The 15,518-nt window shown below is 35.0% G+C and overlaps 1 protein-coding gene across 2 annotated transcripts in view; it reads left to right on the plus strand.

Moving 5' to 3' along the window:
* Nucleotides 1–15,518, plus strand: part of LOC112053036 (uncharacterized) — a 95,957-nt gene that overhangs the window by 37,320 nt on the left and 43,119 nt on the right. The window contains exon 1 of one of the 2 annotated variants that reach the window (XM_024092303.2): nucleotides 3,216–3,437. The exons of the other annotated variant lie outside the window; for it this stretch is intronic. Coding sequence (XP_023948071.2) covers nucleotides 3,387–3,437 — 51 coding nt within the window. The 5' untranslated portion in view covers nucleotides 3,216–3,386. Of the gene's footprint in view, nucleotides 1–3,215; nucleotides 3,438–15,518 lie in introns of those variants that run through there. 2 annotated transcript variants of the gene reach the window in all.

Consider the following 15,518-nt stretch of genomic DNA (forward strand, 5'->3'; position numbering starts at 1 on the left):
ATAATTTACAATATTGTGTGTCTTTTTTTAACCCCCGATGCAAACCGATTTTTTAACCGAATGTCTGCATATTTACTCGAGTGGGGTCTCAAAGAAAGCGCACAGTGACTTTATCGAGAGTGTAATTAATAATTTAATGAAATTAAGGGGTTATTAAAAAATTTCAAATTTATGTTATTATCTGAGCAGTATTATTTGTATTTCTTTATTATTGAGTAGCGGGCAGCCGCAACGTCGTTAGCGTGAAATTTAATAAGTAAATCCCACGGGAACCATAGATTTTTCCGAGATAAAAAGTAGCCTATATGTTGATCAATAACCTCCTCTTATCTACCAGTAAAAGTCCCATTAAAATCGGTTTTGCCGTTCCAGAGATCAGTCCGGATAAACAGACAGACAGCTGGTAATTTTTAAAAACTTTGATTGTGTTTTATAGTAAATAACTAACTATACTTACTATATATACTTCAGAAAACATAGATATCTCGAAATCACAGACGGATACTTCATTTTTATTTATTGAGAGCTTAAGTGTATGTTTGTTTTAGATGACATATTTATGGTTTTACAAAAATAAAGAAAAGCTTTGTTGGAATAAATCCAATCACGCTACTATAACTTATTGGGTACGCTAGTCAAAAGAATTCACCCCGAAATCAATTTTTAAAAATGCTTTTGTTTATACCTATAAATGCTAAGAATACGAGTATTAGTAGTTGAAGAAAAAACACAAAGTACCTACTTGCTGTTTTTTTCCGCTTTAGTCTAAAGGCTTATAATGGCATTAAAGTAGCTTATTTTAGTAGTTAGTTGGTTTAGCTTTAAAGTTTTCCCATAATTTGGTCGCTGAAGGCAGTAAGTAGTATTTTATAGGTACCTGATAGGTGTGAAGCCTATACGACTTGTTAGTCACGTATAAAAATAAACTCTTCTGCATTCCTTGGTGCAAGGAATGCGCATTTAATAATAATTGAATGGCTTCTGCGCGTCGCATCAGCGAAGCTTTATAAGATATAAAGCCTTGAAGATCTCGTGGAGATGACATTTACTGAAGTTAGGTATGCCATTTTATGTTGTTAATCCTTTTGATGTCGATTCAATCTGTGCATAATAAAAGTTTTTTGCAAAAAATCCTTTGTAGTCTGCGTCTAGGTACTTTGATATATTTTACTTACGGTTTACCTTCAAAGTCTTATATCTATACGAATATTATGAAGAGTTTAAGTATGTGGTATTTTAGGGATAATCTCTGGATCTACTGAACCGATTTTGAAAATTCTTTTACCACTAGAAAGCCACGTAGATTAGTTAGATGTAAGTGTCATAGGCTATTATCACCGTAAGTATTTTCGCAGGAACGGGAACGGTGACCACCGTTAGTATTGTGAGATTAGGAGAATTAAATTTAAATCCTTTGGTATATGTACAAAACATATACCAAAGGATACTACTTTTGATACCGACTTTGAAGTAGTTTACTAAGGGATTTAAATTTAAAGTGGGTTTTTGTTTCTTAGTAGAAGGTTTAGTAGCGTGAAGTCAAATTATAGGTTGTTCGAATATTAGGATTTGGCACGGAAAGGGTATCCGGTTTCTCGCCCCAATCTGAATCATAGAGCTATATTCATCGATGCACCAGAATGCTTTGTAAATTATACGGCGGGTATCGGGTGTTCATAATTTGTAAAATTAAAGTTTTTTGTAATAGGAAGGCAACAACGTTTTTGATTCATTTTTTTTTTTATATAGTCTAGTTGGTAGTTGTAGGTTTTATTGCCTTATTGTACTTATTTAGAGGTTGGATGGCGCCATCCTGAATACGTAGGCTATGCCTGAGTCATGACAGTCTAGTTATAGATGTAACATTACAGATTATGGAGCTGTTCTTGAGACATTTGGTGATGCATACCTACATGTAGATAATCGTTTATAGATTGTACGACATTGATGTACTAGAAAGATTACACACGTGCACTGAAAACAAAAGACTTCTAAGCCATTGTTCCTATACAGTATTATACATTAATCGCTGCGTCACAATTATTATAGCCTCTCTACTCAAACATGAGTTAGTTTCATTTGGATGACAGTTTGAATATTAAATTTTACTTACCCTAGTGCCGAATTTCAACAAAATAATAACAGTTACAATTTAAATGAAAACCGGCACTAAGTAGGTACCAATCTGTCCTTAACTAATTGTCTTAAATAAGGGTTGACAAACAACTCTAGGAAATATTAAAATCAAACTATACTCTAAAAGCAGTAAAGTTTTAGGGACATTATTAAATAGGTACGAATTAAGTTTAAGAATAAAGCTTTAAAGCTTAAACCTTTCTAATAAATATTCTTAGAGAAAAAGTTGAAAGTTGTCCCCTAGCGAAGTCGCGGATCTTCTTTTAGCAATAAAATATTAATTTAAAACGAAGTATAGTCTAGTCTAGCACCGGCAGTCACGAGTTACGAGTAATAATAAGCTAAAACCATAAATCGCAAGGTGTTTCTAAAACATCCTCATAAGTTTTTTATCGAACATCATCCTGCCAGATCCCCTCGCACTATTGACGAGCATTTTTTCACCGAACACCTGCCTTATACGACCAAAAAACCTTCGGACTCGGGCACGTATAAGGAATTATATTTGTAATTTGGTTTTAATTAAATATACGTGAGTTACTACACGGTTAGGATATTATTTATGGTAACTTTAATAATGGTGTTAGTAGGTAGGTACTATTTATCCAGCTACATAGGTATACATGTTTCCATGTCAATGCGGTTGCAATGACCACGTGGTTAATCTGTCGTCATCATGAATGACTTATAAAGTGTGAAAAAGAAAAAAAAATCGTCATTGTTACAATACATAATGTATCTAAGAGTATTCATAATATTCATTTTGTAAACTCAAATCAGTATCGTTTTTAACAATGTAGCATAAGTACCCAATAACATAAATATTAAAAAGAAACATTACAATATTAAAATTTTGTTAACAAAAAGAAAGTTTACAAAATCCTGTTCTACCGAAGCTGTTCGCGCGGTCATCTCGCGGTCCCGCGGGCGATGGACGTCATAAACAAAATGGCCGCCAAAAGCCTCCAACCGTAGAGCCACTAGAGCGGTTCCATGCCGTAGCCGTCACAGGCTGTATAGTTCCAAGCTACGCCACCGCTTGCACCGGCGCTGTGATCGCCCGCCGGCGCGAGCGCCGCTCTTCACTACAGACTACACTAGTCACTACACTCCCACGTACTCCCGTTGTAAACACAACTCCCGCGTGCGAACTCTCTGTTCCCGTCGCCAGAACGTTTACCAACAAAAATGACACTTTAGTGATGTGATGCGAACTGTGTGTGTGTGTATTGAACGGATTTGTTTACACCATGACGAAAGCTAAAACGCCCCGGAGCAGTGCTCTATATCACAGCGCGAAGGTGAGTCTATTATTTTCGTTTATTTGAAAGAAATTTTCTCAAAAGAGTTCTAAACAGTTTATTTACTATTAATTTTCATTACATTAATGGCATCTAGAGCCAACGAGACGATACTTTCATTTGCTAATCTACTCGTACGTAATCTGTTTAGTTAGCTGCTATAAAAAAGTGAAAGAGGCAGTTAATTGCATGCGCTGGTATCATAATTCAGTAAAAATAATAATATAATCCGAGGCAGACGGAATTCCAATGCAGCATTCGTGAATCTAGATTACTCCCGCTCTCCCGAGTTTACTTTTGGTTTTATTTTTAACGATGCCTTTTTGAATTTGATTTACATATTTTCTTAAACTGTTCGTTTTGTGAAGTACATTATTGTCAAATTCTTTATATTAATGTTTTAGATTTTACATCACATATTCTATAGATAGGTATAGGTATTGGTAAGATGACAAACTTTAATGACTCCATAAACATTCGTGATTATTACACCAATATGAAGAAATGCATTAAACGTAAAACGAACAAAAATGACAGTGAATTTTGTCCCATAATAGGAAGATTGTTCTGGTTTTCCGATGTCCTGCTCTCCGAAAAAGGGCAGTAAAAGACATCAACGAGCGCGCGTGAGCGAGACAACCAAATGCATGCGCGCCGTTTTGTTGATGCGAAAGCGAGAGGTCACTACTACTATAGCAATTTGCTTATATTTGTTGGTACTGTAATTATGGACCGGGATTTGGTATACAGGTACTTAGGCAGGTAGCCACTGCACGCTTGGCCGGTCCCCCCATTTCAAAGGCCAAAGGGATGCACCATTATAATAGGGCAGTTTTGGCCGTATGTTGAATTCATCGCGTTTAAACTTTGAAAACTTTAGGGTCTCAGTTCGTTTCGGAAGGTGAGTGCTAATGATGCGTATATATTAAAGACGTTGACTCTATTTATGATTTATATTTTTAAATTTTGAGTTCGTGAAGCGGGTTCTTGGGCTTTTCATTTCAACACTATAAACGTGATACTGTATAAGTGTACCTAATTTCACTAATATTAATTCAAGGCAATACAGTTAACGAATTTCAATGTCGAAGATGCTTAGAGGCATTCGAGTCAGCTTTCACTCACCTTGACACGAGATATAAATACCTACTAATGTTGTAAATAATGATTTTGCTGAGTTTCTCGCCTTTTCTTATAGTATGCGCATTATCATCTGAGTCGTCCGGTCATAAAAGTCAAAAAAGATAGGAATGTGCAGCGCGCCTACCTGCGCACCCTAATTATCGATAAACGGCTACCTGCGCACGTGCTAATGATGAGTCAATAATGATTTGGACGATTCTGATTGGTCGGTTTCTAATGTAATTGCATTGCGTATTTTTTTTGCTATAAATGTGTTTACTGCAATTAAATAAATACATTCATGTGTTACTCGTTGCGCACTATGGATACTAATATATAATAAATTTGGCAGAAGACGAAGATTCTGATGATGAAGACTCAGATGAAGATTAATTTTATTTAGTTAATAATTATATAATATGAAATATGTATTATATTAAATCAAATATTGTTAATTTTTTTAATTTTGTGAACAAGATACGATAATAAACTTTACTTATCGATAATATGTCTTTCATTGTTACACCCTTCACTAGACGGCTCCATAAGACCCATAAGTGCAAGCGAGATAGATATAGAGAAATGATTTATGGCCCTAAGACTCAGTTGTTAATGCTATTAGTATAGTAGATTCTGCCTTCTGTAGGTAAACGATGATACTTTTTCTTAATTCTTAAAACAGAATGATATAGTAGTAATGCTAAGTATTTCTTCAGGGTAGCAGGGTACTTAATTTTTTCTTAAACAAGGTGATTTAAGGTAGGTAGCATTAACTATTCAAAACTGTGAGCTCTGCAATGGTGGATGTACCTACCTGTACCTACTTACGAAATTCTGTTAAAGATTACACAGAGTATAGTTTAAAATCTTGTCTTATTTAAAACCATAACTAATTCAAATGAGTAGATAGGAGATTACGAATATGTATAGTATGGTCGATATAAACGGAATCGCGAATAAACCGAAGATTTATACTATTATATATGTATTATGATATGTCATTAGCGACTAACTATAACTATATTTTAAATAGGCTGAGAACTCAGAAGAGAGAACGTAATAACTATCTTAGGCTGAGAGCATAATCTAATAGAAAATAAGAGTACCTTACAAAAATAATTGGCTGATGTGAAAATTTCTACGAAATGTAGCCTGCGGTGCGCTGACCGGTTCCGAATGGCGGGCATTCGCCTCGGCAGCATTAATTCTTTCATCCAACTTTTAGGGCGATTCGTTTGCAAAAGTGAACATCCACCAGTACCTATCATATAAGGGCGTGGAGATAATACACATTATATTCTACCAACGAATTCAAATTGCCGGCAACCGCCAAAACTGTTTGATTTTGTAGAGTTCGTTAAACATAGGTTATAGTCGTTTTAACTGTTAATAACACGTTTAACGGCCTCGTTGGATTACGAGGTCCAGGGTTCGACAGTGGGTCGGTATAAAAACTGAGCTTTTTTCTTCTTTTAAAAATATTTTCTGCGAAATTTCTCAGCCCAGAGTTTGGAGGACCAATTAAGGTTAATTGTGAGGGAAACAACTTTTCCATTCAGTTTGATTAAATTTACTTTTATTTGACGCGTGCTGATAGAAATATTTTATTTGTTTGCAATCGATAAGTCAATACGCAATTTGTGAGATTGAAAAAAATAGTAAAATTTATGCAAGAGATAAGAGACTTCGACATGTTCTTATTAATAACATTTTGTAGCCATTATGTTTGCAGTTTTTAACCGACTTCCAAAAAGGAGGAGGCTCTACGTTCGGCTGTATGTATGTTTTAACAAATTGTAGAGCACTAGGATTTAGGTATCTACTCGATTTCCGTGACTATATTTAATTTCTCATTCAAAGTATGCGTTAAACACCCACTGAGTGGGAAATATACGTTTAAGATAATTACGCAGTTACCTGTATTTCAGCATTTTTGCTCTACTTTACGTTGCGAAAATTCCTATGAGTCTAGACTTATGTCAAAATGACTAGCCTTTTTTAGTATCTCAGCCTTAGCCTAGTATTATACAGCATTCTGCAAATCTTTTCTGGTGAACTTTATGTAGACTTTTCTCGAGCGTATATGAGTTTAAAGTTCTTGTTTTAACACAAATAAGTGATTGATGTACCTTTGGCGAACCAGAGAGCGTTGTGGTTTAGCCTAATCTTAGGTTTACAGAATACGAATATTCCAAAAAATCTATCAATTCCAAACAAGAAAGATGTAGAAATAGGGCATCACTTCGTAGACTTCTCAGAACGAGTAAAAGTTGTTTAATCTTTCCTACAATTGTTTGAACGGCATAACAAAGCTGGTTCCAATAAATGTAACTATCATATTTTATCTACGTACCTACTGTTTAGATTTCTTGCAAACGAGTACAAAGCGTGACCGCCAACACGGTGTAAATTACGTGACTAAATTACATGTCACATGTTCTTTGTATTATCGACCTTATTGTCTAAAAAATACGGGTCAAATAGTCTACATAAAGAAAGTATGTTTCAGACTATTCTGCCCATGCAATTTTTATATCTAATTGGCCGTAAAAGGATCGCTTCATTATACCTAGTAAGAAATATATAAGTGAATTGTTTCAATTACGAGTTCTTTTTTTATGTGCTGTCACATAAATCATTTACTTTATTCTGATTTTGAGCCATGTTTATAGTAAATATCTTATTGGATATGGTATGGTATGGTGATATCTCGGATGGTCACGTATGCGACTCACATACTTTGCCTCAATGCATTTACCTACACGTTTTACTCGCATTCCTCTATACTGATTAAAAAAATTGGGTCTCTTTAAGAGTGAAGAGGAATTCACCAAAGTCGCGTGAATTCCTCTTCACTCTTTGCTAGAAAATTGTAGTAGTTAAACTGTTTATTATATTGAAAATATGTAATTTGTATTGCACATCGACACGAATCATTTTCGCGGTTATTCGAACTTTGATATTGCGAATCTATTTTAGTATGGACAATGGACATACAGCTTTATCTGACATTGGCAAAAACTATTAAACTATTATGGTTAGGCTTTATTGAAATGTGTTTTTATAGAATAATAAATAAATAAATATTCCATATTCATAATTTAATGTCCCGCCATGTCCTCCTCGCTATTGGCTGTATGAGCCTCAAAGACCCACAATGCTACTACGAGTACAGACGGTTAGTTAGGGTGATGATTATTTGTCTCACTAGCATTTTTTATCAGATGCCCTAATGCCCTTAGCCACTTGTTATATCTACTGTGCCTTAGCTTACTATTTAACGTGTTCTACGAGGCACAGGGTCTAACACCACAAACTTCGTTATACTATATGTTCAAGAAAAGTTATCCAAATATTTGTTATTTCCAAATCTTTGGGCTTCATGGCCTAAAAAGCAACCACACGTAGACTAAAGCATCAGTCAATGTTATAATCATTTAGACAGCACTTTAAGTTTTCATCTTTAAGAATAACAATAATGTCTTGCCATGTTAAATTTAAACAAGGATGACTTTTGTTCATTCCAGCACAGTGTTTAAAAATAGGTTATTCTATTAGTAAACTTATTTAGAATTTCATAATAAGCTTGAACGTCAGTCAGCGCTTTGAACTCTTCATTAACTAGACTTCATGTTGATGTTGATAATGATGTAAATTACCTCTGTGGTGAGTGATAAGTGATCCACAAGAATTTTCTTTTGTATCTTGCTTATAATTATGATCATCATACATGGTTTTGACGACCTTCGTGGCGCAGTGGTATGCGCGGTGGATTTACAAAATGGAGGTCCTGGGTTCGATTCCCGATTGAGATTTTCTTAATTGGTCCAGGTCTGGCTGGTGGGAGGCTTCGGCCGTGGCTAGTTACCACCCTACCGACAAAGACGTACCGCCAAAAGATTTAGAGTTCCGGTACGATGTCGTGTAGAAACCGAAAAGGGGTGTGGATTTTCATCCTCCTCCTAACAAGTTAGCCCGCTTCCATCTTAGACTGCATCATCACTTACCATCAGGTGAGATTGTAGTCAAGGGCTAACCTCTAAAGAATAAAAAAAATAAAACAAAGTAGTGTAAAACAAATGTCGCATTCTCTGACCCTATACCCCTTTGTATGCTTAAATCTTTAAAACTAAACAACGGATTTTGATGCATTTTTTTAATAGATAGAGCGTTTGAAGAGGAAGGTTTATATGTATAACTAGCGACCCACCCCGGCTTAGTACGAGTGCAATGCTGATACTAAATACACTACACAGAAAAACTGTGAATGTTGTATATAAAAACATAGCGGCCCGCTCTGACTTAGCTCTGAGGTATCACACTAATAATATAAAGGCGAAAGTTTATGTGTAAGTGTGTGTGTATGTTTGTTCTTCCTTTACTAAAGCGATTTGGCTGAAATTTGGAATGGAAATAGATTTCACTCTAGATTAACACATAGGCTACTTTTCATCCCGGAAAAAATACATGGTTCCCGTGGGATATGTGAAAAACTGAATTCCATGCGGACGAAGTCGCGGGCGTTCGCTAGTTTGTTTACAAATAATAAATCTACTTCAACATAAGAAAAAATTATAACCTGGATCAGATTCTCCAGAATTTAATTAATGTTTCGGGCAAATTTGATTTGTACTTCGCTACATCGAAGATTAATAGGTGCTAACAATTAATTTCTTTTTTTTCAGTAATAGAGATCGCAAATTAGCGCTCTGGTTTTTTTACCGAATTTTGAGTCACTATTTGACATTGAATACTGTACTGATTTATTTTATGCACCGAGCTTAATATAATAATAGGTAGGTACGTCAATATTTAGGAGAGTCGCTTCCGTAGGGGAAATTCACTATCTATATTTTAATTCAAATCTGTTTCCGTTTGGTGACCACTACGTTCGGCTTTCGTGATTACTCTGATGATTATGTCATCGTACGTCATAATACTAAATTATGCACTTTACATTTGTAACTAATTATGTACTTTACATAATTAGTTACAAGTACGTAATTGTTATCCAAGTTAATTATGTTTAACTTTAGAAAATCACAATTACTGCTTTAAGATAGATATTCGGTAAAGATTAATTATTATTTATTGTTTAATTTAATTAGTTTTGAATTATGTTTATACTTAGACGATTTCAAGTCAAGATATTTGCTTTGTGGATAAATATGATAGAATTATTTATTTATGTGGTTTTTGCGCATTACGAGTAGGTATGTGTAAACAAAAAATATTAGATGAATAAAACAATATTGATTAGATTTACAAATACTTTTAAAAAATATATATTTTTGTAATAAATCCTAATATACATATTTTTTCAAAAAAATATCTAGTCAAAATTCCGTTAGAGCGCATACGAAAAAAGAATGAAACTAAAATATGATACGCACATACTATACAGTACACGATCAAAAGCGTTAGCTTTAGCGTTTTCTGTTCTGTGGTACAGATGGTCAGTAGAGACAATGAAACTAACCGATAAATATCCACATAAAATAGTAAATCATTCCAATAAAGAGAATAAATTATGTTATGATTGAATCGTGCGATCGCCACTTCCCACGCCGCGCAAGGAGCGTCAAATCGTGGTCAGAGACTGCCTGCAAGACGATTATAAATTCTATATATTGCCACCATAGACGTATAAAAAGTTCAGACTCCGTTTCCTTAACTCAAATGCACCCCAATTTTTCCAGTTCGCATATATACGCACACGTCGTTATCAACCCATATTCGTCTCGCTGCTGTGTCTCCTCTCAGAATGAGAGGGGTTAGGCTAATAGTCGCACGCTGACGCAATGCGGATTGGTAGATTTCACACACGCAGAGAATTAAGAAAATTATATAGTATGCAATTCCTTCACCGTTTGAGACACGTGATATTTAACTTCTAAAAATGCACACAACTTGAAAAGTTGAAGCATGTCCCAGACCAGATTCGAACCCACATCCTCCGGAATCGGAGGCAGAGGTCATAACCACTGGGCTATCAGCACCATACGTCCATACGCACGTCGCCGACGCTCAATTGCACATAATATGAAGACTGTCCGCCATTAATTTCCTCTGTTAATACACTTCACACACATAGATACTCAGCGCTGTTTACTTGTATTGTGATTCAGTTGTTGGACAGCGAGGTACCGTCTGCTTATTATTAGTCTATGGTTGCCACTTTGCCACTAGATGCACCGCTGCACTCCCTCGCAACAAAAACGTGTGGAAACCGAGCCCCCTTGATGTAGTACGTTTCTTTGTAAATCAAAGAAAGCTTGTGTTTAATTAATACGTACATAAAAGCGTAATAAATTCTCTTTTTCTTTATGGAAGTAAACGAATCGCACGGTTTTATATGAAGTGAAAACATAACGTTTGGGTGAGCGATTTTTAACCCCAGACGTAAAAAATATTGCCACAACGCGTTGAGATAGAATAGCATGTCAGCCACGACACGAATTTCGCTATTTGGTCTTTCTGTGATTGTCACAACGCTTCGTGCGCGTTTTCATTAGAGCCATAACACAAATTTCGCCATGTGGATGTTTTACTGTGACCACAACGCGTTGTGTGCTATTTTTCCCCTCAGTGAGCGTTTTCGATCTTTGAGCGTAACATATATATCTGTGTCTGTTTGTAGCATTATAGCTTCTAAACTAGTAGATCTTTTTTTTTATTCTTTACAAGTTAGCCCTTGACTACAATCTCACCTGATGGTAAGTGATTAGGAGGAGGATGAAAATTCACACCCATTTATATCGATTATAATGCGATTGTTTGGATGACTAGACGTTGTCTGACGTGATCTAGATGTTTCATATTATATTCGTTGTAGATCTGATAAACCAATCGGTGTTTTTTGTAATGATAAATAGAATTGAAGAATGAGACATTAAATGGAGTAGTTAAGGCGTAAAAGCGAACAAACATGCAAACATACTCACATTAAATAGGTATTTGCATTATAGGTATGTACGAGTATATTATTGTACCTGTTAGGTGAGTTACTTACATAAAGCACTGATCAGTACTTTCATGCATTGTTAGACAATGGGTAAGTATAATAGATAAATTAGCTGTGCATTCACTTTTTTGTGCTACACTTGAATAGTATTGTATGAGAAAGTATCTACACTTTTTTTATTGTTCGCAATAGGTTCAGGCGCAACTTCTACAACAGAATATCAAAATCTTTATTTCTTCTAAAAAAGTGACTTTCTGTGTTTTCTCAGGTGCCTAAGTATTTAGGTACACGATACTAAAATACAAACATGCTTTTTCAAATTTTCGGCTAACATCTATAATGGCAGAACCAGATATTAGAATTCGATAATGAGTAATAATATATATATTATTACTTTACTTTTTATATTATAGATGCGCGTAGAGTATAGGATCGGACCTCAGTGCTCCAAGCTACTAATAATTGTATGAAAATATTAAATTATATTAGAGTAAGCAGACTGGCTAAAAAAAACAAAACATACCTATTATTTGGCGTAAATAAATACACAGTCGCACACCCAAACATCCCTGCAGTAAAGGTCATCCGGACTTATTTATATGTTGGTCAAAGCTTGAGAAGTTGAGAGGAACATACATATACTTTCACATCACAGAATGTTTATAAGGACTATTACGACTGACCGAAAACTCATCACGTAAGTCAGAACTCGTCAGATACGTGTAGGCACAAACTGGCTCCTGTCCCGTTAGCCGCGGCGCCGGCAACTCGTTAAGGCTCACAACTTGTAAGCTTGATAGAATCGTACACTCTTGTACGTCTAGATAATACAGATAGACATAGTACCGGAACACGAGCGCTATACAAATTAGTTTATTTACATAGACAAATAACATAAAAATATTGAGAAATTCAGATTTATTTCATTCGCTACAGAAGGTTACTACGTCTTTTATTGGTTTTATTGCTAAGAAAGCCTTTACGCGTAAAATATGTTATTTAACTTCATTTCTTTGAAATAAATGTTGTTAAGTTCTCAATTATTTCTCAACCACTCTTGTAATTTATGATTTATCTACTCTCAACGGTTTTGTATACTTATCTGTAATCTATGTAAATACTAGATATTAGATAAGTTATGACTGACAAACAAGAATATGAATACCTAAGTATTTATTATTTATTATTTTACTAATAAATACTTATTTATTATTCATATTGCTTCTGGCATGCGGATAATATGTTCGTACGTATAATGTGTATAATCATTAAAACTTTGAGTTGAATATAAAAATAAACAAACTCCTTAGGTATCCATATTATTGGAATATTGCTACTCAACTCTATCAAAATGACAACCAGGTCCAGCTGGCCTATTCACTAATTTGGTCTTTATTAACAACCTATAAAAAATAAACATCAAATCAACTGACAAAATGTAATCTACCTAATAAATGATATTCATTTGTCCATTTGTTACATAGAACCTCAATTTCGTGTATGTCAACTAACATAAGTCAAAGTTAGTGAATTAGCCTGCTGGAGCTTTGAATTAAGATAGGTATAGGCTTAACGTACAACTTAAATCTTTCTACTTATCTATCAATCTACGCCTAGTGCCTACCTAAGTACACAACCTACTTTTGTTGTTCCTCAGAAAACTTATCTTAAAGTAAATTTATTTTGTTTACATTTCAAAGTTTCGTCACAGTACAGTCTGTAAATCTCGTGGAAGTTTATCTTATCGGTGATGTTGGCTTGAGCCTTTATGTTGAAATTGTTTCGAAATCTTCATTCGTCTCGTCATGCATTAGCATTAAGCTAAGTTTATCAGTGCCACGCGCCTGGCAACATAAGCCCATTTACACTTTCCCTTCTCAATCACTCGCTTTGCTTAGTTTTCTTAACCCTTAAGTATGGACGTCACTACTGTGGACGTAGAGTCCCACAGGCTCTTATATGCAGACACTTTTTTTTGGGGAAATTGATATAAGATCGGTTTAAAACTGATGGAATATTAAAATTATGGGACTCTTTTTGAAGTCGGTTAAAAAATTAACAAAATCAAGAATTCTTTGTCCTATCGTGTAGGTTCAAAATGAGTTCTCAGGATAGACAGAGAATTTTTGCATCTATGAAGTGCGCGCCACTGCTGTCGGTCTATTAGTTTTTCTTGGAACATAATTTCCTCCCTGCATCGAAATATATTCGTGGATAGTGTACTACGGCCCTAAACAATTATTTGCCTTAAAACTTATTGTGTGTTAAGGTTTTTTATTGAAATACAAAGAAACCTATCTGTTGGTCGGACGCCGGTGTGTTTTGCAATTTGTTATACAAACACAACTGCAATGTGTTCTTAGAATTCTGTAGTTTGTATATTTTTAGTATGGATGCCTTATTTCGAGTGCTATCATTTTAGTACTCTTTCTAATTAAACTTAATGTAACAATTAGCCATGAAAAGCTTACCTTTTGAATAAAGTTGCTTGCGAATAATTAATTTAAATATTGAATGAATTGATTAAGTTATATATTATAAAAATCATCGCTTAAACCTACCTAACAGAGTAATGAGTAAAGTAGTAAACTTGACAGTAGTACATCCTCTTCTGACAAAGCTCTACTACTAAATCCAGCGTGCGGTCCTACTAGGTTGTCAGCATAATTAGCGTAACTCATGAAAATGGGAACACATGTCTTGTAGCAACAAACAGAAACAAATGCCTATCTCTAACAGTACCTTGTTACGTGACTTGAGGAATCGGCGCTCATCGGCGGTCGGCATGTAGGCTTTAACGGCTCCCGGCGAGGCAGCTGACGCCCTTCCGCTACTGCTTTGTGTTGTAGGGTGACTCTGACTTGTTAAACGTAAGTCCTATTCAAATCTTTAAGTTATTCCTTTTACCGACGACCGCAGTCGACTGCAGTTGCTGTTCGTGTAAATGAACACTTAGACCTCCTTAATCCGGCCCTGTTGCAAAATCAATTTTAGCGGACATCTACTAACTATAAACTCCTTGCGTATTTCTCATTATTAAGGGTCGTGACCCCTAACACAAGCTTGCTGCTTGACGATTTCAATTAGGCTTAGTTTACAAGCACTTTCGAAACATCAGATAATAAAATGATAAGATAATAGTGATAGTAATTAGTCGAAAGCTTAAAATTAAATTTACGAGGGTTCCAAACGCAGAGCCTCGTTGTACCTTGTTATCGAGAGTGGCGTGGATTTAGTCTGCACAATCCGGCTACGTTCTCGTTCGTGCCAAATTTCTTCTTTGAACGTCAAGCGGTTTTCGATATTTCGTGAGAGCACAACTAATATTGAACTCTAGGATTCGCCTTTCTTCCTCTTTCTTAAAGCTGCTGTGCAAATGTAGTAATTACATAGTTTAAAATATTAATCGCACTGCAGTATTTTTTATTCTTATGGTATTTTTATCTTAATTAAAATTTCAAAATGCTCTTTATTGATACATTGAAAAGTCTACAAAAGAATTGAAATAAACGAATTTAAATTAAAATCTTAAAGAGCCTACTTTTACCAACCGTTCTTACAATAGACGACATTTATGTGTTCTTGCTAAGTACGACAGCCGACAGGTGAGGACGAACTTAGAAAAAGATAAAAAAAAATTAAATCGCTAACAAAACAGATGTATCAACAATCAGGTTGTTAATCAGTTTTTTTTTTTATAATTTGAAACTAAGACTTATTTTGACACTCATTTTCAAATAAAACCAAGAGAACAGCATCAATGTATAGCATCTGCTCAAACCTGCCCCGCACCTGCCTGCAGTCCGCCAAAACGGTGCGAAAAACTCCGCCAACTCCGCAGGTGCATCTTTTATACCATAATAGGGTGCTCATTTATATAGGTTAGTGTGAGTATTGTCAAGGTCTCTTCTATACAGGAAGAAATTTTTTTTAGTGCGGATATTTTTATATTTTGTACATAAACAAAATTTAATGATCACGTATTTTTTCTTTTT

This window comes from Bicyclus anynana, chromosome 12 (genome assembly GCF_947172395.1).
Source record: "Bicyclus anynana chromosome 12, ilBicAnyn1.1, whole genome shotgun sequence".
In the NCBI taxonomy this organism is placed as follows: Eukaryota; Metazoa; Arthropoda; class Insecta; order Lepidoptera; family Nymphalidae; genus Bicyclus; species Bicyclus anynana.